Below are 23,372 nucleotides of genomic sequence, written 5' to 3'. Positions count from 1 at the left end.
CACTCATAACATACCTAGACTAATTGTAGTAGTTAGCCCGAAAATTTAGTTCTCTCACTCAATAGCATTTTAGTCTGGCACAGAAATTTTGTCTTGTCTAATTTATCTAAAACATTGCTGTGATTGATACATAATTGGCAACTCATTCATTGGCCTTACACCTTAAGGATTCAACATAATGAACTTCATTGGGTTTTGGGGGTTTTTTTGGGTTTTTTGTTTTTAATTGTTGTACACCACTACCTTCTAGCAATCCACAGTTTAATGTAGTTTTAGGTAGTACGTTTTTGTTCTCTGCCAGTCATACTCATTTTCCTTCCAGGAACGAAGTGAAAGAGGCAAGTCTGACTTGAACAATGAGTAGGTGAAGTTAGTTTGCTTAATAAATCTGGATACTCGGAGGATATTTACAAATGCAAAATAATTAGTACAAACTGGAGAATTCTTATGTAATAGGAATCTGGGGCATTTTTCTTCTGAACCTTAATGTGGTTTTCTTTCTGTAACACCATATTGTTCACGTTCCTTCTAGGGATATGATTGATTCCATAAGTTGTTTTGTCCGAACATGTTCGTGCCATTGGAAATAACCGCATCTGTCTTGCTTTCCAGGTTGATGGAAATGTGAGCAAAATTTATTGTCAGAATCTTTGTTTGCTAGCTAAGCTCTTTCTGGACCACAAAACCTTGTATTACGATGTTGAACCATTCCTCTTCTATGTCCTTACAAAAAATGATGAGAAAGGCTGCCATTTAGTTGGATATTTCTCTAAGGTAAAAAAAAAAAGTGGTGTGTGTTTTTATTGTGGGTTTTTTTTTAACATTCATAATTTCCCACTTTCCTTAATACTTGTGCCAACAGCAAAGAAAAAAAGTTTGGAAGCCTGAAATCTCTGTAAATCTCAAATATAATGTGTGTTGTCTCAAATACACTTGTACCTTCTTGTCTCAAAGACTGATGCAAATTGAGAAATTGTATGTGCATTCAACCACATGCATTGGGGGGTGGGGTATTGGTTTGGGGTTTTTTGTTTGTTTTTTTGTTTGTTTCATGAATGTGTTGTGGTTTCAGTTGAAAACTGAATCTTTTTCTTCCACCTACCATTTTTGCAATGGTATACCAAGTCTAACTTCTAAAAGAGCTAGGTATTTGAAATGTTGATGTGTTTTCATGGTTTTTCTGCTAGTTTAGGCTGGCTATTTAGACATAAGTGGCCATGTTCATCTCTTGTGTACAGTGTGATCTAATGCAGTTACTCACTGCACTGAATGTAAGAATGCATTAACTAACTTTGATGGATGCCTTCTTTAGAGTGGATATATCTGTTGATTGTGCTTTTGCTTTGAATTTTAAAGCAATAGATGGCTGCTATAGACAAAAATAATACTCATGTGTACTGTGTTGACAAAGATGACCAAAAGTAATGGTGAAGTATAATTAGATGTGCCTGCAAGAGGAAAAGCTTCCATTATTGTCCATAATTTGTCCATAAGAATTGTGATGAATTGGTGCTGTTACTCAGAAATTCAGTACTTCTTGCCCCTAGTATCACCACCTCCTATCACCTATATAATTTTCTTTCTTTAAGAGGTGATTTGTCTGAAGATACTATTTTGAAGAAGTCTAAAAATCTTGTCAGAGTATGTGCATACTATACAGTGATCTCTTGGGGGTCTGGGCATTTCCTTCTGAGATGTGGGCCTTGCTGGGATTAAAGTAACAGTAAGATGTATAGGCACAATTTTCACTGTCTCTTATGTCAGTCAGAAGTTCTTGTGGCATACAAACATGTCAACTCTGATATAGGCAAGTATTTTTTAGATTTATTTAAGATATGGCAGGTGTTAAGGTGAGTCTCTCTTGATGTTTGCTCCTTTTTTCAGCAAGGATGCGTCTTCTTCCCCTGCTTCACCACTGTGGCTTTTGACCAGTCTGTTTGTCACATTTGATGATCACAAACGTTTTAGCTACCAAAACTTAGGAAAAAAAACTTAATCTCAAATTATTTACTGAACTGCATGTGTTGTCCTGTGCCCGCCCCCCCCCCCCCCCCCTTTTTTTTTTTTTTTAAGAAAACCTGTGCATGTGTATGCTTTTGCTGGCAGAAATGCTCTGGCTTTTCTTCCGTGATTACAAATACGTTGCCAGGATATGAACTTCATACTAGCAGCAGTCTTGAGAGTTTAGGAAGCCTATACAGAGGAAATGCTTCACCGTACCGTAGAAACTAAGACACCTTGCAAAATATGGCTTGGGTATCTGCTCTCACAGCTGAAGAAATGTTTGGAAACCAGTGTACTGGCATGTGATCCCATCAGCGTCATCACTGGTCTGGTGTCATCTTATGTGAGGAGGCTGAAGTGATAGGTGGTGTCTTAAACTATATGTGCTTGACATGACTTCTTGTCAGTTAATGCTGACCTGGATATTTTTGGTTGATTTATTTCGTCTCCCTCAAAACTACCTCGTGCTGACTTTGGGTGGTTTTTTTTTTTGGTGTGTGATCTTTTAAAGGTAACAAGACTTGAAGGCTCTTCCTTTTTATCATTAAATCTGAAAGAACTTATAACCTTATGTTGCTGCAACAGCTTCCTAGTTTAGATTCTTCCTTCTGTTGTCATAATCAGTGTAATATTTGCCTCAATTGCCTGTATGTTATATTACTTCATTCTGTCTGAAAGAGCTCTGGCTTCTGAGCATTCTGCCTTGATTTGGGTTCAGGTGAGAAGCATTCAGCTTTGAAAAATTTAGCATGCTTCAAGTGTAACTTCTTAGTTCTGTGGGTATGGGGTTCCTCCCCTCCACCCTGACCCCATATTCATTTAGAGAAAGAAGACAAAATAAAGATGGAAACCAGCAGGCACTTAGTGTAGCAATTGCAGAAAATATAACTTCACCACGTATATGGATATTATTTTCCACTTTTACATCCTTGACAGAATTGTCAGCGAAGCGTGAAAATATTTGTCGTCTTACCTTCCTCCTCCTTTACAGCACTTAAACTTCATTATGCTGTTTAGACAATGTATTTTAATGTTTAAGATTCTGAGCAGTTCACTAGTTTAAAAAAAGTATTTTGAAGGGTATGTTTGATAATTCCTCCTTATAATGAAGTATTAACATGGAATTATTTGACTTTGGTACTGACCCCATGCATCTGTTCACCTTATTGGGATATTTTACAAGGACAGTGGCAGGTGCAGGCAATTGCCCACTTCAGCAGTGCTTTGACATACTTGATCTGTTTCTCCTTCCCACAGGAAAAGCTTTGTCAGCAGAAGTACAATGTCTCCTGCATAATGATCATGCCCCAATACCAAAGGCAAGGATTTGGAAGGTTTCTCATTGATTTCAGTAAGTGAAGTGTTTTATTTACACTTGTGATCCAGGGAGCTGATGCTGTTACAAGACACTGTAACATATGAAACTTTATTTAACTTGTTTTGTTGTCTTTATCAATAGATAATGGGATTTCTGTTTATATTTACATAGGATAGAAAAGCTCCCTGAAGTGACAAACTTACTGCTGCTCTGTTATTGTACTCAAGGAAATTGAGAATGGATCTCTCAGCAGTAATATTAGCTCACAAAGCTATTACCCTGAACGAATTGTGTAAATTACTTTCCATTTTGCCTTGCTCATTACTATAAGAAGCAGCAATTATTTGTGATTATAGCTAAGAAGGTGTTAGTCCAAGGCATTGTCTACATTCTAATATTTCTAACTTACATCTTATTTTAGCTAAAAAATTGTTTTAGCTGAAGAATTGCCACATAGAAGGAATGTATTTTGGTTTTTGTCTTGAAGTTCATCACTTCCTTAGTGGAAATTGTTACCAAGAAAAGCGTAGGTGTATATGTACTTGCTGCTTTATTTTGCTGAGTTGTCTGACCTGTCAGAAAGCTTCAGGCACGCTTCTTTAAATATAGATTTGTTACTCCCCAAATCTTTAAGCTGCAATGAAACTCCAGACAAAATTCTCTAAAGAAACTTTTCAGTTGAGTGTCCTCAGTACTACAGAATCTAACTTTCTACTGTAATTTAGAGGATGATAAGGAATTAGTGTATGTTGTCTGTGGTTAGTTTTCACTATTACTTATGGTTTTTAAAGCATTGTAGAATTACATGACAATAGAGATAGTTAAGATAATAAGATTTCTGCCCTGAAGGTGTATACAAGAACATGAAAATGCAAATAATAATACATTGCAGTATAACAGCAGGACAAAGACAATAATTTGTAACTGTAGAGTTTTCAGGTTCTGTGTCTTGTAGTGTTCTACCCAATATGACTACACTAGAGTTCATAAAGATACTACTGAGTATGTCTCAGCATTGTATGGCTTTATAAACAGTCTTCACTTGTACCCCTGTGAGTTACGTAAGGATGGTTCTGGACCACTTAATCCACCATTGAAATGTAGCCATCACTGGAGCAGAACACAACAGCTGTTCCATTGTGTGCCTTGTGCAACCTTTTAGGAAAGGCAGTGAAAAGTACCACATATTTCTGGAACTTCAGTGAACTTTAAGCTTACTTAGGTAGAAGTTGGCACTGTTTTAGGATTAGGATCTCTTCTTGCAAAAGGAGATGGGGAACTCTTACTGGTCACAAGTGGTAAGTACTTCTAGGCTTTTCCTTTGTTTTTTACTTTGTGGTGTCTTTCAAAAAAAGCACTCTGAACAAACATTCTAGTTGAGTTTGTGGTAGCTATGTGTACAAAACTGATGGTACAGCTGTGAAACTTACGGATTCCACAGAAGCTCTGGATATGGATATGCTGCATCTCTCTGGATCTGTGCTCTCTTACTGTGCTATGTGCTACTTTACCCTACTGATTTTTTCAGATTTTCTGTCCCTCTTATCGTTCTGGAAAAATCTGGAAGCACATCAGGTTGTTTGAATCATTAGGACTTCTATGATAACTTGCAATGTGACCTAATGATATCCTTAGCTTGAAGCTTATCTGGTGCTATTCTTACACCTTTCCTCTTTGTATCACAGGTGTAAGATGCAGCTGTATACATGCTGGGCATAGTCCAGAGACCAGCTTTAGCTTCTGCTGTAGTTAACAGACTGCCCACTTCATCCACACGCAGTCAGTCCTTCAGTACCTTTCCACAGTGTTTTCCCTTTGTTTTCTGGGCAGAGGTTCCCTTAACTAAGCAGGAATTAGACTGTCTCAGTTTCCCACAGAAGAACCAAGAGGTGGTTGAGAAAGTCTGGCTCTAGTGAGAGAGAGGTGCAAACTAAGTGAAAGGTAGTGAGAGAACTGCTTGTGGCTTTTTTCCCCAGGTGTAGAAAGGAAGGTAACTTCAAGGCTTGTTTCCTTCTGCAGGATGGAGGCTGAATGCTGTTAAATGGGGCAGCCATACCCTCATCTGGATTAGTGAACCCAAAATCTGTCTTCTCACAAAACCCCTTCAAAATCAATTATTTACTTTTTTTCTTGGAATTTTGTGTTTCTACCTCTGATATAGTAATTGATTGACTACCATCTTTGTGGTTCACCCTTTCTGTTCACTTGTGATCTGAGAATAAGTTGCTCTAACTGGCCTGAGAAGATGAGATATAACAAAAACCCAGTTATTATTCTAAACTTGAACAGAGCAAGTTTACCATAATTTAAAACATTTTTTGCCAATAACATTATCTAGATTGTCATGTTCTCATAAATTTAGTAGAAGATAAATTTTATACTCTGAACGTTAAGTCTTCATTTGTTATGCGGTAACACATCTAAACTGCTCTATTTTGAATTCTGTGAAGCGGTCACTGGTACTTGTCTCTTTTCTAACAGTAACCAGAACAGTTTTTAGACTAAAATAATAAAAATATAACTGAGCAAGTAATTTTCAGAATATGATAGTTACCACAAAAGGGGAGGGTGTCAAGAACTGAGTGCAAGCAGTTGACTGCTCACATTACTTTGTATATATACACTTGATAGTTAGGCTGGAAGGAATGCACCCTTAAGCCACTACACAACTTCTGCTTTGTCAGCAGTATGATGAAAATGTAGGTTGTGGTACAGAATTTGCTTCCTTTTAGGTAAGTGAAATGCATTTGTTTGTTCAGATTGTGATGCATTCCTTTGTCTTGGACTAATTTTAATCTTTATAATGAGTCTGTGTGGTCATCCTATAACTTGTAAGGGAAAACCAATTCTTTTATTTGTTTTTTATTTATTTGTTTTCTGACCATGTATTGTGGGGTGTTTTTTCCAACTTTTCGCTAACTACATTTAAACTTAACAATAATGCTGTTATTTCTTACTCTGTAGACACCAACATAAAGCTTTGTGTAAGGTCTGTCTATCTCTTCAGAAATCTATAATCTTACATGTGGAAAAAAGATTTTTAGCAAGAGTACTTTTAAGTTTTGTGAGAAGGTGTACTGTAAAATGCCTGAGTGTCTGATTATCTTCAGCAAACATTTAATGTGTAGTTTACTGTGTGTCACTGGTTATTTAAATGGAAATGTTTTTAAAAACACAATATATGCATCTTTATCTGTTCTGTTTTTTTAAAGCTTGGTAAGGTTTTTTTAATTTTCTTTTTGTAGGGAAGTTAGAGGTTTTGACTGGGATAGAACCTTGTTGGACTGTTAGAAATGGAAAAGAAGTTTAGTTCTAAATAGCTATCATGGTGTAACTGTTGATTTGTAAAATTGCAGACTTGATACTGCTTCATTTTGCTAAGTCACTTTAAGATAAAAAAAGCTTAACCTGTCTTACTTTGTAGAAGCATGTCATACTGAAGACAAAACGGTTTACATGAAGTCTTCATTTAGTATACACTGAGTATGCTTTATTAAATATTATTTTATAACAGTATGTTGTTTTTTTCAGATAGGGAACCTAATCTTTTCTTGGAGTGTATATAAACATACAAAAACAGTTCCTGAAAATGAATAAGGGTCTTAATTTGCTTGTTATATTTATACCTTCCTGCCTTTCCCAGGACTGATAATTCTTGCCAAACTTCTTGAGTTTGGGCTTTTTTGTTTGTTTGTTTTCATTTCCTCCTTCTTGTATTCTGTGAGGTTGACTGGATTGTGATTGCAGGGTTGTACCTGAGGGAGAGTAATTGACTTCTGTATGAGTCTTCTGTATTTGCTGTATATTAAAATTTGGACAAGTAGACTCCAGCTTAAGTTGATCCAGAAATAAACCAGAGAGAGCAGGCTTTTATTGCATAAGATGGCATTCTGCGTTTGTTTCACTTCATGTCCATTTGTGGTGATACACAGCTATCGTTCCTGTCATGAGGATTATATTATTTGCGTTTGGGTGAGTCTCTATATGTCCTCTGTCAGTTCAGCCTGCATTGCTGTTGTGGTTTTGACAGCGCAAGTACTGAAGCTACAGTGTTGCAGCTGCTGCTCTCGATGTAGTCCCATTTCTCTTACAAACTTCAGCAGCTTCTCTATACAAGAAGTTTTTCTTTACTTTCGTGATTTGAGCTCTCACAAAGCTTAGAATCTTCATATGCTTTCTATTTCTATTCACTAGACTGCAGTGCCAAAAAGTATTAGTATTTCTTTATTTGGCATATCTAACACAGAGTTCAATATTACTAGAATACTGCAGTATTTCATACTTGTTTTCTGTATGTTTAAAGCAATCTTTTGATTCACACCTCCTCACAAAGCTTAGCTCATCAGTCTCATATTTCTGCTTACTGGATTGCAAATTCCATGCTGGAGGCCTAGCAGCAGTTGGAGGAAGAAAACGCATGTGACAATATTAGGATAAACCTTTCCAACTGGTGAGTGAACTGACCAGAGAAGGTGCCCTGCTGGACCTCCTCTTTGTGAACAGAGAAGGACTGGTGGATGATGTGACGGTTGGAAGCCAACTAGGGCACAGCGATCATGAAATAATAGAGTTCTCTATTCTTAAGAGAAGCGAGGAGAGGGGGCAGCAGAACTGACATCCTGGACTTCAAAAGGGCTGACTTTGACTTGTTTAGGCAACTGCTTGACAGCATCCCTTGGGAGATGGTCCTGAAGGGTATAGGGGTCCAGGAAGGCTGGGCACTCTTTAAGAAGGAAGTCTTAATGGCACAGGAGCAGGCTGTCCCCAGGTGCTGTAAGAGAAGCCGGTGCCAGAGAAGGCCACCCTGTCTGAACAGGGAGCTTTGTCTGGAACTCAGGGAGAAAAGGAGAGTTTACAGCCTTTGGAAGAAGGGGCTAGCCACTCACAATGATTACAAAGAGGCTGTGAGGCTATGCAGGGTGGAAATCGGGAGGTCTAAAGCCCAGCTAGAAATTAATCTGGCTTCAGCAGGTAACAAGAAATGTTTCTATAAGTACGTCCAACAGCAAAAGAAAGATCAGGGAGAGCCTCCATCCCCTACTAGACACAGGAGGAAACATGGCAGTGATGAGCAAAAGGCTGAGGTGCCCTAATGCCTTCTTTGCTTCAGTCTTTAATAACAAGACTAGTTGTAGTGAGGGAATCCAGCCTCCTCAGCCAGAAGACAGAGACTGGGAGAACAACCCCCTCACAATGCAGGAGGAGACAGTCAGTGACCTGCTGCATCGCATAGACACACACAAGTCTATGGGACCGGATCGGATGCACCTGAGGGTGCTGAAGGAGCTGGCTGGGGTGCTCGCCAAGCCACTTTCCATCATTTACCAACAGTCCTGGCTGACCAGGGAGGTCCCGACAGATTGGAAATTGGCCAATGTGACGCCCATATATAAGAAGGGTCGGAAGGATGATACAGGAAATTACAGGCCTGTCAGCTTGACTTCGGTGCTCAGGAAGCTGACAGAGCAGCTCATCCTGAGTACTATCACACAACACGTGCGGGACAACCAGATGATCAGGCCCGGTCAGCATGGGTTTATGAAAGGCAGGTCCTGCTTGACAAACCTGATCTCCTCCTACGACAGGGCGACCTGCTTATTGGATGAGGGAAAGGCTGTGGATGTAGTCTACCTTGACTTTAGTAAGGCCTTTGACACCGTTTCCCACAGCATTCCCCTGGCGAAACTGGCTGCTCGTGGCTTGGATGGGCACACGCTTCGCTGGGTAAAAAAGTGGCTGGATGGCCGGGCCCAAAGAGTTGTGGTGAATGGAGTTAAATCCAGTTGGTGGCCGGTCACAAGTGGTGTCCCCCAGGGCTCAGTTTTGGGGCCACTCCTGTTTAACATCTTTATTGATGATCTAGATGAGGGGATCGAGTGCACCCTCAGTAAATTTGCAGATGACACCAAGTTGGGTGGGAGTGTTGATCTGCTCGAGGGTAGGGAGGCTCTGCAGAGAGACCTGGACAGGCTGGAGCGATGGGCTAAGGCCAATTGTAGGAGTTTCAATAAGGCCAAATGCCGGGTGCTGCACTTGGGCCACAACAACCCCCAGCAGCGCTACAGGCTTGGGGAGGAGTGGCTGGAGAGCTGCCAGTCAGAGGGACCTGGGGGTGTTGATTGACAGCCGGCTGAACATGAGCCAGCAGTGTGCCCAGGTGGCCAAGAAGGCCAATGGTATGAGTCTCTTTAACTGAGTAACAAGTGATAGGACAAGAGTCCCCATCACTGGAGGTGTTTAAGAGTCGGATTGACATATAGTTTAGGGATATGGTGTAGTTGGGAACTGTCATTGTTAGGTTAATGGTTGAACTAGGTGATCTTCAAGGTCTTTTCCAACCTAGATGATTCTGTGAACTGTGCTGGCTAAGTATGTTGATGATTCATTTACATCACAGTAACAACTGGATTCAATGCTGAGGAGCAAAGTCCTTGATAGCCTTTTGTTATTTATCTTGAGGGTATTTCTGGTCCAATTGATTGTAGGAGTTTCTTCCTCCCCTTCAGAATTCCTTTTTTTAGTTTGGTTTATCTGTTCATTGTGAAATGATTATTTTTGCTTGAGAGAGGAAACCTGTTTTAATGGTGCTGGGATTCTATGTGGGCTACATATGTTTTTTGTTTTGGGTGTGTAGGATTTTTTTGTTTCATTTGTATGTTTGGTAAAGTCAATGCTGACTTTTTCACCTTTTTTATCATTTATTGCACTCAACTTTGGTGCTTTTTTTTTCCCATTAGCTTGAACTAACCCCTGATTTCCTTCTGGGATGCATAGCTCAGGTTTTTTGTGAGGAGACCGTGATAGGGAAAGACAATTCAAGTCTGGCAGTGAAAGAAACAAACAGAATTTATATTGAGGAGTTGTATTCTGGTGTAGGAAAATTGGGTCTGTTAAATGTCCTTGTTTGCTCATTTCCCCAAATCTGGTATCTGTTTCTTGGTTGAGTTTTTTTTTTTTCTTGTTCCATTCAAACAGGTGGGTAAATTTTCCAGGTCCTGATTTGCAGGAGCAGCAGAGTACCAGCAGTAGCAGAACTTGTGCAACAACTCATGTATTACATAGATATAAGTTTCCAAGGGATGAGAGGAACAAAAAGTTTGCTCTACAAATAATGGGAAATTAAACTGTAAATGAAAAGTTATGGCTTGCTTCCTAAATGCTTTTCATGACTAAACATTGGAGCAATTGATAAAGGAGGTTAGGACTATTACCAATATTTATAAATTGGTAACAGAGAGAGATCCACTTCTTCGCTCGAAGTCAGGTTAGTGGCAATATTCATTAGCCTACGTTGCTTCTCAGTAGGAAATGGCTCAGCAAAAGCTTGTGAACAAGATTTGGTGGGGTGGAGTGTTCCTTCGCTGTTTACAGCTTTGGAGAACTTGATTGAAGATCTGAAACTACAGCCTATTTCTTTGACCTCAGTTCTAGTCCTTTCTTCTCTGCTGCAAATTCCTACAATTGTTTGTCCATGTGCAACCATTTAGGGGCATTTGTGTCCAAAGCTGAATCAGTGAAATATTCTGGGCTAGAAGTGGATGGGGAGTAAGTACAGGTGTCCTTGAAGGTGTTTGTTAAACCCAGATCACGTAATGATCCTGTATGCACTTTCATTGAGAAGTAAGGGACGGTGATCGGGCAGTGAATAGGCAAAAAAAGGACAGCTACCTTTGTAAAGTGCATTCTTGAATTCTTTCCAGTTTGCACTTGTTTCAAAAGATCTGCATCTCTCTATGGAAATGTGGAAGATCTTCATTGCTTAGGGCTCAGTCATGCAGAAGTGGTAAGCATTGTGGATTGCATCCAGAGAATTACTTAAGGCACAAAAGCTGTCCCACAAGTATTGACACATAACATAAAACTACTGATGAGAATGCGGACAGTGGGTTTATTTATTATTGCCAGCAGTTTTGAGACAGTTTTGAAACAAGCTGAAAAAACTGCATTGTGTGACACCTAGGTTAATCCACAGGCACAGTTAAGAAGAGTGTGAAGAGTATAAATAGTTTTTGGTTTTGTTGTTTTTTTTTTTCTGGTCCTTAGTGCAATTTTGTTCTCCAAGTTTGGTGAAGAGCTGGTCTAGCCTGTAAAATCAGTTTTTCTGGGAAAGGGAAGAGGCTTGATTTCTGCTAAGCTAGAAGAAAAACATGAATACTGTTCAGAAATAAAACTGCTTATTTCCGAAGAAGATCAATTCAAACAGCATTTTTTCTCTAGGATCAGCTAGTTATTTCCAACTTCTTCATGGCTCCAGTACTTCAAACCTCTGTCTTCTGATAGTGACAAAAGGTTATTTTTGATGGAAAATAAGAATTTCTTTTAGACAATTTTGGGCCTAGTTTTCTCACTAATGTCCACTACTATGTCTTGGGTTTTTGCAGGGTCTTCAGGAGTCAGGGTTGAGCTTTCCATGACTAGTTGCAGTTTGGACAGTGAGCTCTTCTAGTTCCATCTTCCACACTGGCTTTGTGGTGTTTTGGTATACTAAGAAAGTTTGGAAATGTTGCTGTGCCAAAAGTTTGATTTCATAACTCTTACCTCTGGTTCTTGCTATAGTATTTCTAGGCTTTCTGCTTTAACAACAGATTAAATTATTCCTCTGTGTACTGAACCAGAAAGCAATGACTTTTTGTGAAGCATTATGTTTATTCATTCATCAAAAAAAAGAAAATAAAGTTGAACAAAACTTGAAACTAGTAATGGACTAACACGTGGCCTCGCATTTAGGGCTGATAGATGATACTAGCATTTGAGAAAATGTCATCCCTGTTTTGAAGATCAGTAACTTTTTAAAAATAGAAAATGGGATGGAATTAAATGGTGGAATAGAGTAAAAATGCTGCTTGAGGTTTTTACAGTGGCTCTGAAAGTATTCTATTGGTAAAGACAGCCTTGGAAAAGGTGACACATGTTCTTTATTCAAGGGCTTTCATTTTTTGGTAGGAAGCTGGAATGAGGCAAATGAAGCCATTACAGTATGGAAATGGTGTTGTTTCATTCTTTTAAGAATACTTGAATGCAGAAACAATGACAGACTATTAACAGAAGCACTAAAAGGGCAAAAGAGTAATGAAAAGACATACAGTTTTCTTCTTCATTGTGATGAATTCACACAGTTTCTTTGCTGTATAGCCTTAGCTTGTGTTGTTTTAAGTAGATGTGTAGACTTTCCTTGTAGTAACAGGTTGAGGTGAGGGGTAACTGATTTAAAGCTCTGTATTCTCTGACCTTGGACTGTGAAAACTTGTGTTCTTTATACTAATTCATAAATTAACTTCTGGAAAACAAAGCAGACTGGGGGAAAAGAAGAGGTAAGATAGGTGCTGTAATGGAGCAAATTGTTAGGAGACATCAGAGGAAGTACCTTCACATGTATGACATGTAAGTTCTGGTATGCTTGTGGAACTGCTGGGAACCACTTCTGATAGCAGTGTGTTGTTTAGAGCTAGGCCTAAGCTGCAGTGGGTTGTAAGTGGTTGGATCTACTTCTTTAGTATGTGTTTATATAGAATTGGTAGTCTAAATCCCTTAATCTGGTCATGGGAACTAATGCATTGCCCAGAAAGTAATACTTCAGAAAAACTACTTGAAGAAAACCAGGGGGAATTTTTTTAAACATCTAAGTACTTCAATCAGATGTGGATATGAAGTAGAAATAACATTTGGAAAACAAAGGTGTCTGGAATGATGCACTCTCTCTGTGTGCATCACACCCCTTACACTGTTGTTTTCCAAAATCTGGTGTTGAGATGTTTTAGTTTGCTGTAACAAATACTGAAATATATCAGAAATACAATCGAGGCATAAACATGCTTTAAAATGTTGTTTACTGTTTTACTTTGCTGTGCTCTGTAGACAGAATTGAGGTGGTGATGAAGTGGGACCATATATTTTTTTTTTTTTTAAGATTAAATTTATTTTAACCAAGAGCATTTTGGCATTCCCTTTCTCACATTACAGTCCTGAAAGAACTGTCTTCTTACTGCTGAGGGTGTGGCAAACAAGGGAGGGTGAGAATGAGAGGCTGAGGGTGAAGAGGAACAGGAATTTTTTCTAATAGGCTTTATTGGAATAATGTATTTTCAGACTACACTTACAAAGTCAACACCACAGATTTAAGGATCTGTATAAAACAGGCCTGTGTCATTTATTACCTGTGGTGGCCTGTATTGAATCATTCTGTGTTGGGTTTTTTGTGGGGTTTTTTTTTGTTTGGTTGGTTTTTTTACTACTGACTGACTTGACTTGTGTAGCCCAATATAGAACACTGTGTCAATCTTCTGGTTGTTTTTGCTGGCGTGTTGTCCTGGTTTCAGCTGGGACATGTGTTTACAGATGTATTGTGTCCAAAGGAAAGGTTGAATTACCTGCATTTTTTCTTTTTTATCTTTTTTTTTTTTCTCCTTTAAGAGGGAGCTGAAAGTGTCTATGTGAGGGAGCCTGAATGCTACTTCTTATTTTATGTTCTTCTCTTGGTGACTGATTATGTTGCTGACCTGAAGACATGAGTTTGGTCTCTCCTAAATAACTAATAAGAAACATTGTGTCAAGCTGAGATTTAGGTGAAGGGGAAATAAAGATGGATTTTGAATCAAGCTTTGTTGACTTAAGATTATTCCCAGAAAATCAGCCTCTTGGGATTTCTTGGCATCACTTTTATATAGCTTCAAGACACTGCATTTATCAGAACTGCAAAAGAAAGAGGGCATGTCACTTCAGATACAGAAGCTAAGACTGTTTTAACTGAAGAGCATCTTTATTTCAGATAGCATTGAAAACAGCTAAAAAGCAAGGCCAAACATGGTAACAATGAAAACAAATGTTTGTTGGACAAAGCTATCTTTATAGGGCATTAGTGAACAGAAGAAGCCATCTGCTGAAGACTGGTGGCTGAAAACAGATTTTAATTAAGTAGTGCATCTTTCTGCTTTTGACTGCAGAGTGTAGTTCTGTTGCAGCAAGTCAGTGGCAAAGCGCGTATTTTGTAGCCTGTCATGTTGTTGAGGCACAGTGAGACATCTCACCTCAATGCGATAACCTGGTGACTTTCTTAACCAGGTACCTTTCTTCTCCAGTGCCACTACTTTTATCAGGCAGCTCTACCTGCTTGTAAAGAAATTATATTTTTTGCTTGTTTACTGCTGTTTTGAGCAATGGTAGATAGTTAGCAAATTGCCATGTCTTGGGCTTAGCTTTTTGAAATGCGCTTTAATAGATGGATTTTTGTGTTCAGCGCTTGGTGGGTAATATGCGCTCTTTTTATTATGCAGTTCCTGTATCTGCTGGCTAACCGGGTATCACCGTGAGATTCCCTAATAACCTCCTTCATCTGTTGGTTCTTTCTTCTAAATCTTTCTTGGTTAGTTCCTTGTTCTACAGTATGCTGTAGTAGAGCAAATGAACAGCAATGACATTTTGCTGTTCACGTAAGACAAATGCAGTTTGCATCTTCTTTTGTGTCTTACAGAGTATGTGTGTCATGACCGCTTACCTGAGCAAATACAATATCTGCAGTGACTTCCTACATGTGCCTTTTGACTTCTCAGTACTGACTCCCCATTTTGCTTTTGTTCACGTTCTTTAGTACTACTAGACTATCTTTTGTAGAGATGAATAAAACAATGATAGAAAAAGCTCTTGGGCTTTGGAACTTGGTTACTGCTCTAAAACTGTTAGAACCATCCCTGATACAATTTTGGTCCAGGGCATCTGTCACTTCCCAAGTGTGATAACAATTTTCCTGAGCCATGAGTCTGGGAGCGTTATGTTAACAGCCAGGTTAACACTCTAGCTGAAAGTCAGAGCTTAATGGTATGTATGCCATCTGTCTGTGCTGCTTGGCCTCAGTGCCATTTAAAGGTTCCGGGCATAGTCAGTTTACTTGTTATATTAGGCATAGCCTCCTAGGTCCATCTTCCTATCCTGTCAACTGAGTCTTGTAGGAGTATGTAGAGCCGATAAGAAAGCAAATAGGTAGTATTTTCTAACCAGCATGTTTGATATACGTTTAACAACGGTATTTATGTGCTGTCAACACTAAACACCAGAAGGTAATGGCAGTTCTTAAAGAAAATTCATTCAACAGTTACAGTTTATAAGCAATTTACCATTCAGTGTCATTTATTTAATAATTTTAAAATGTAAATTTAAATAATAACTTGGAACATTGCTTATAAAATCAAGAACAGTCCAGCCTTGTTAATGATTCTCTAAACTACTTAACCTGCTGACAAATTTGTTCATCCAATTGGTAGTCAGGACCAGTGCCCTCGGTGCATGCAACTCTTGCTTTTAAGGGTACTTCAGTTCCTTTTGTCTTGCTTATGCTTTCACTCTGCTTATAAGTACTTTGTACACAGAACCTCCGTTCAAGGGGTTTACTGTCAACTGGCACAGGTAAAATAAGTGTTAGCCAATTAATTCACTCAAAGGGTGCCTTTTGTTGGTCTGACTGTAATGCAGTCATCTTTACCTTTCCTTCCCTTCATGAAGGGCATTTGTTTAGTTCTAACCTCTTCTCTGAAGCTTTCTATAAAGGAACTAAAGGGTTTGGGCCCCCTGTGTTGAGTTTACTTGAGGATGTGGAGAGGAATGAGAGCTGGCATTATTTCTTGTAACAATAATGAGAGAATCTTTGGCTTACTCTGTTCATCACAAAGAAAGCTTTTCTTTAACCAGACAAAGAAGAAAAGAGAATGTAGCAGGTTGTTCACTGATCTAAGCATCTCAAGTTACAGCTAGTCTTTCTTTTTTTTTTTTTATAGTGTTTGTGTGGATCTTGGCATTGGGGTCCTTTGAAGCTGCCTCAAAAGTGCTTTCAAAGAGGGTACTAACACCTATTTAAGGTCCTCTATCTTTGACCTTCCTCCCGTTGACATAGATAAGAACAGTTCAGAGGCACACAGAATAGTTATGGAAAAAATGGTAACATGAATTAGTTTTAGGAATCTTAAGTCTTAATAAGCTCACACTTTCACCTTACCTATTTCTGTCTTCCACTCACGGTCATGCCTCTGAACTTCGAATGCTGAGCTGACCTAACTGCATTGAGCTGCCCTGTCTGAATACTCGGCTGTTTTGATTTTTACGACTACCCTTTTGAACCTGTGTCTTCAAAACTTGTTCATATAATTTCAAAACAAAGTATTTGATGTTTTATAAGACAAAAGGAAGTCTCTAAGGATAACTTGAAATGCTGGTTTGAGGGACATCGTCACTTTAGATACTGGTGTATTGTAAAAACAGTTACTAGCATTTTCTGTCCTTTCAGATCTCTGGTTTGATACAGAACATTGCATGGAAACTTATGAATTCTTCCTTTCCATATTAAGGGACTTATTTTACTTGGTTATGTTTCAAACAAAACAAAGTTTAATGGAAAAGTGCTCAATTCCATCTGTCCAAGTCTGGTAATTCATTTGGGGGGGGCTGGCCTTTAAAGAGACTGAGAAGAACTAAGAACATGAAAGCGCAAATAGTTCACTGCTTGCTTCTTTTGTTCTGGATAGATTCTCATTAATATGTTTTCTTCTGATGCAAATATTAACAAAATATAAACAGGAATTGAACAGTGCTGATTACATAAGGGCAATCTTTTGGCCACAAACTATTGCTTACAGCTTTCAGAAAGGCTCCATTTTATGACTAGGGGACTCTCAGAAGTAGATATCAAGCTGCTTCCAACTTCTGGCAGTAGTTTGACTTTATTGCGGCTCCCCTGTCTGCTCAGGGTTTTCAGCAGTGTGTTGGCATCTTTAAAGTGTGTATCTGGAAAGCTTTCATAAGTAACTTGATGCTGTCTTCTGTATGAGAGTTGCTTCAGTGGTGTTGGGATACCGTTGCTATGTGTGGAAGCATATGTAAACATTTATATGTGTGATTGTGATGTGCATGCATAAATATGAACCTGAGGTTGACAGGTGTAAGTTATACAATGCATGAGGAAAAGATGGCATCCTTATAGATCATGCTGAAATCCAGAATGCTAGCATAGCATTAACTTCTCATTTTGCTGATGTAGTGTATATATTTCTAAATGGACTTCTGCTGTAAAGGCTACATTCAGTCTAAAACTGGGGGAAGATCGGTAGACTAAAATCTGTTCTTATGATCCAAGCAACCTACTCCTATTTGACTCCCATTTTCATTACATCAGTACATTGTTCCTATCCCTTTGCTACCCTCCAGCAGATCTGGTCAGTGGTGATATTTTTGATCTGACTTCACTGGCAGATAGAATAGATCAGGGGACTTCATTGCTGACTTCTTAAGTGCGTGACATGATGGGGTGAATAACCAATATCATCCAAATGCTTAATTGCATGTGTTGTTGCTCTAATTTGCAATGCAGTTAATCTCTACAGCTGGTGCAGAGGTGCACCATGCATTCAAGGTCCAAATGTTCCTGTTTGTTATGTAATTGCTCTGGACCAAGCGATTAGTTGAAATACCTTTGAATTTGTCATCTGTTATTTAAACAGCTGCAAGTTTAGAGGGCATATTAATGCTAGATATACTTCCTGATAGGAAAATAATGTTTAAAATGGGCAGAAATGCATCTACAATGTTAATATAAAAACCACAAGTGTTGAACCTTCCCCAGCCTTTGTCTGGATACAAGATCATAGAAGTGCTCTCCAAGATGAATCCTAAATATGAGGAGAATATATTTGCCTCTTCGTGAAGTTTCTTATAACTGTCTATCTTAACACTTCATGAAGACTCATACTTGTTTAAAGTATTTTTTTCACTTTTTCAGAACAGTAGAAAAACATACAAATGCAGTGACCTTTGCTGTAAACTCAGTACACTATAAAATATGATCGAACATTTGTATTAGTTTCTTGTACTGAGCAATATTCAGACTAAATGGTAGGAAATGGAACAAGATACTACATTTTAGAGCTGTGTGATAGCAGTTAAGGAGAAATAAGTTTGTGTACAACTAATTTGGTTCCTAATTCAGCATGAGCGTTTTGGAGCACAGCATAGGAGGAGGGAGCATGTTGATGGATCCTTAATTCAGAAGGTGATTGAACTATGTTTGGGAACTGAAAGACTGCAGGTGAAGTTGCTTGTCAAGTCTTGAAGTGAGGTAGGCTTGTGTTCAGCTTCTTACTTAACAAACATGTGCATGACTGAGATATGCAAACCTGGCAGTTGAGTGGAACAGCTGGCCCAGAATGGGGTGTCCTGAGGGTCCAGAGAGCCCACACAACCACGATGGTGAGGTGTCACAGACACCAGTTGGAATGAGCACACTGGCACATCAGAAACTGACTTGGACAGAACTTCTAGGGGAATAAGTAGCCATCCAGGTCTTGGGCTTCTTGGAGAGCGGGGTTTGCAAGAGACAACGTGATTGGGGTGGGCAGGGGAAGGGCGCCCTCTCACACTGCGTTTGAGATCTCATTATTCCAGTTTAAGTCCTGAAGACAAAAATGAGGAAATGGAAGACTGTGCTCTGTCATAGAGCTGTATCCTCAGTCAGAAGACTGGACTGCTGCAATAGATGGATAACAGTCTCTTCAGGAAGAACAGGCAGAGAAGCCAAGGAGAGGAGATTGTACTCTACACAAAAGAATGACTTGGAAGCATGGAGCTCCACTACAGGATGGGTGATAGGCCTGTGTCATGGTTTAAACCTGGCCATCAGCCAAACACCATGCAGGCGCCCACTCACCCTCAAGTCTGTACGCCTCAGAATCAGAGGCTAGGGCAGCACTCATAAATACTGTGGTAGGCATTTGTTACAGACAGTCTGATCAAAAAGGGAAGAGGATGAACCTTTTAAGCAACTGGATGACATCTGCTAGTGGAAGGCCCTTGTTCTCAAGGACTACTTGAAACGCTCTGATGGAAGGGCAGCACAGCAGGATACAAGCAATCCTGCAGTTTTCTGCACGGTGTTTGGGACAATATTTCGACACAGGTTTTGGAAGGACCGGCTAGGGCAAATGCTTTGCTGGATCTCCTACTTGCAAATAAAGAGGAATTGATCAGGCAAGCAATAGTGGCAGCCCAGGCTGTTGCGGCCATGAGATAGTAGGGTTTCAGATCATGAGGTAAGTAAGGAAGGCAACTAGCAGACTAAGGCCCAGAATTTTACCTTGTTTAGAGAACTGGTGAGTGGTGTCCTGTGAGAGGCTGCTGTGAAGGGCAAAGGAGCATGAGACTTGTTGATCTCCAGAGACAGTTTCCTCAAACTGCAAAAATGACTTATTCTAGTGTCATGAAAATAGCAGACATGACAGTAAGCCTGTTAGACTGCAGGGAGAACTCCTGACCTGAGCAGAAACAAAGTCTACAAAAGGTACTGGTATTGCTTACATGTGCAGGAATGGAATTAAGCCAGAGTTTGGTTGGAGTTGAAACTGAGGGATGTGGAGAGCAACAGGAGAGCTTACAAGTACGTGGACAGCCAAAGGAAGAGTAAGCAGAATATGGCCCTGCTGTGGAATGGAGTAGGCATCGTGTGACAACATGAGGGTGTGGTGGGAATCTCAGAAGGGATCTGAGGTACTCCGTACTTTCTTTGCCTTGATTTTCACTGACAGGGCCTATTCTCTAGTGTGGCAGAATTTAAGGAGAAGAGAGATGCTAGAGATGGTAAAGGAAGATCAAGTTACAGAGTACTTAATAAAATGAACATATGCAGACTCATAGGACCAGGTGAAATTCATCCAAGGGAACTGGCTGATTGCAAGACCTCTCCATATCATCTTTGAGAAGTCATGGCAGCTGGGGGACATCCTCAGTAACTGAAGGGTGGCAAATGTTACATACATCTTCAAAAAAGACAAGGAAGAGTGGACAACTACAGCAATGAGTGAAATAAATGAATTTGTATCATCATGGTATTACAAAGATGATGGATTTGACTTAGTATAAGTCACATAACAAATGCTAAGGTGCTTCTGGATCTGTATAAATTCTGTCTACAGGTATTTCTACATACACTGTCTTCTGAAACTTCTGCTGTTAGCATCAGATAAGCTCATGGTAGGAGAACTTACTTTGGAAGTAAACTTTAGGAAGTTTGGAAGTAAATTGCTGTCAGCAGGCTGTCATTTTAAGCACTATGTTGCCTAGGTGCATTTTGAACTGGACTTGATGATGTGGTACTCAACACTGGCAACTTTCTTCAAGCCTGTTTATAGGATCAGTGATGTATTACTATTGTGAGTATAGCTGAACAGGTCCAGAAAGATAAAATGAAGTTTAGTTGTGCATTGACAGCAATTCTGTGTAGCTGTTCAAATTAATTTGCTTGTGGTGACCTTAGTGCATGGCTGGAGAGCAAGCATGTCCCTTAGAATGGCAGCAGTGCTTCTATCTTTGTTGTCTGTCTTGTCCTTGATTCACAGGCAGTAAAGCCATTTACAACTCAGCTGCTGAATACCAGTACATACAGATGACATGTCTCATAGACAAACTGAAGCTGGTGACAGTTTACCTTATTATGACATGCTGTAGCAGCTCAGGAGCTGTTTCATGACTCTGTGAGAGCTGACAACCTGACAGTTGTTCTAAGCTATGTCATATTTGTGAGTTGAAACCTGTTTACAAAATGGGCTTTCTATGTAGGCAAGGCTTAAGCAAGTTTGAACCGTTTAAGTTTGCTTTTGTGTTTTACTGTGAGGTGAATTACAGTGGCAAAGAGAGACTTAATGTTGGAAGCCAATGTTAATAGATTTGAATTCGGTTCATATGGCTTATTCCACACCCTGATTCTCAGTCATTATCTACTACAAGTATACCATCTGAATTTCTGGGTTTAAAAATGATTGGGAGATGTGATAATATAGTGCCATCTGTTTTGGGGGTATGTTAATACATAAGCAATAAATTAATGCTTTTGCAGTGATAGTTCTCTTGAATTTTGATCCTTTGTACTTTAAAAGGTGGAGAGCTTTTTTCTTCCATGTAGATGAAGTTTAAAAGTCACAATAGAAATTTTCCTCTTTGAAGCAAGGTACCATGATGATGATCAAGCAGTTTTACTAGGAAGCATGGAAGGTGATAGCCTAAAAAGCTCGAGAGGAAGCTGTCTTGATGAAACCCTGCTAATAGCATAAAGATTTCTTATTTGCCAAGTCCACTCTTGTTCAAAGTCCAGTAGATTATAGTGGCAGGGTTACTGCTAAAAGACTCTTTGGAGTTTTTCTAATCTAGGCACCTCTGCTGTGTTGCATTTTCTGTACTGTTCTTGTGCTCTGTAAGAGTTGCTCCTATTCAAGAGCTCTGTGTGTTACATTTATTAATTCTGTGAATGTGGAGGGATGCAATAGGATGTAAACATTTCTCTGTAATGAGTGTTTGCAGTGAAGCAAAGCTCTGCTTCTTTTCTTGCATTAAGCTACCAACAGTGTGATTCTGGTTTTGAAAGAAAGATTGTATTTGGCTGCAGCTTTGCTTTAAGTTAAAAGCCAATCTAATCTGCAGATAATTTTTTAAAAAGTGAAGATTAAATTTGAATTACAAAATTTGAATGAAGAGTTGTGTTCTCTGGAGTAGCTAGGATGATTCAAGACGGGGACTCTGCAATACTCTGGTAGTACACATCCTAATTTTAAGATGTTTGTCATTTTGGTTTTTTTTGTAAACTGAGTGCTGTCTCAGTTACAATAATATAACAGACTTTCTTCACTAGTATTTGTAACTTTCTTATTCAGAGAGATTAATGTTATTGATTTCTTAGAAGGTGGTATTGAACGTGACTTCTTAAATAAGATCAGAACTGTGTTTTGTCTCCCATGCATTATGTGATTGATACATAAAACTGTTTCCAACATCACAGGCTCTCAGATACATTTCTTTTAAATTTTTCAGTGTAAACTATTACTTCCAGCTTTTTGTAGCAAACAAAAAATCCATCCTAGCCAAAATGTGGGACTCACAAATCCCTACCCTCGGGATCCACTTTGAAGACTCTGTTTTAATTTTTAACCTGCATAAGTGCAAAACAAATATGTGGATTTTTGGTAGTAGCATAGGAGACAAAAGCTGCAATTTGTAAGTACTTGTCCAGGTACAAAATGAGATTCAGTACGCTATTTCCCATTCAGGCACATTTTTGCTGATTCTGTCTATTTCTGCTGAAGACAATGCGATGCAATGAGATAAAAGATATTTTCAGAACAATAGTTAAACATCATACATGGATCCTGATAAGTGTGAATTGCCTCTCTTTGTGTTACTGTTCTCAAAGAACCTGACTACCTGTAAGCAGTGAAGTTAAAGGAGTAGAGGAATTGTGTTAGATCAGCATAGTGTCCATTGTATATGGCACAGTGTCTATTGTGTGTGGTGAGGCTGATCTGTGAGATGTTCCATTAAAGGAGCACATGGATAGTAGAACACAGGAAATGATAGTAGAGATTCAGCTGGTAGTATCTTCTGGAGTAGATTGTGTTGAAACTGCCTCAGATGATCCCAGTGGATTGTATTCTGACTGTGTTGAATTTTTAATAAAATGTACAATTGTATTGTCCATTGGAGATTGCAAGAGATGTTGTGATACTTTCATAAAGAGGACTAATATACTTACTTTACAAACCAAATACAGCCTTCTATTTCTTCTTCTTAAAACCTACTCTGTTACAATTCTTTATTTTCCAGTGTGGATGCTAACCAACCAACTATTGTTTACTCTTTGTATTGAATATAAAATACAGCATTTCTAGGATTGTCCCAGGATATAATGTTTTTTTAAAAATAGAAATAGTAAATATGATTACATTAAAAATACTTGATCAAAACCTTGGTATTAGCTAGGTTATCTTGGTGAAGTGTTCATTCAATCCTGTGCAATATGCTTCTGTGTGTAACTGAGCCACGGTGTGGCCATGCTCTCTTGTGTGCATGTGAAGAAATGTAATTCAAACACCTATATCCAGGTTGCAAATGGGCTGGAGGGAAGGGAGGACAAGACGAGTTTTTGGTTTTATGGTTTACTTGAATCAAGTTAAATTACTTTGCCTTACTTGAAAACATAATGGCTCTATAATGATTGTGGCCAATCTTAAACACACCCAAAGAAACAGAACTT

General features: G+C 39.0%; 1 protein-coding gene across 11 annotated transcripts in view; it reads left to right on the top strand.

Annotated features, from left to right (window-relative positions):
- KAT6B (lysine acetyltransferase 6B) overlaps positions 1-23,372 on the top strand; it is a 120,563-nt gene that overhangs the window by 80,956 nt on the left and 16,235 nt on the right. For 9 of the 11 annotated variants that reach the window (XM_074874581.1, XM_074874578.1, XM_074874582.1 and 6 more), the window contains 2 exons: positions 613-774; positions 3,262-3,355. In XM_074874581.1, the coding sequence (XP_074730682.1) occupies positions 613-774; positions 3,262-3,355 (256 nt within the window). The remainder of the gene's footprint in view (positions 1-612; positions 775-3,261; positions 3,356-23,372) is intronic. The other 2 variants (XM_074874587.1, XM_074874588.1) reach the window with 1 other exon arrangement.

Source organism: Strix uralensis, chromosome 7, assembly GCF_047716275.1.
Source record: "Strix uralensis isolate ZFMK-TIS-50842 chromosome 7, bStrUra1, whole genome shotgun sequence".
NCBI lineage: Eukaryota > Metazoa > Chordata > Aves > Strigiformes > Strigidae > Strix > Strix uralensis.
Note: the sequence above shows the minus strand (reverse complement) of the source record. Positions and strands in the feature narration are given on the sequence as shown.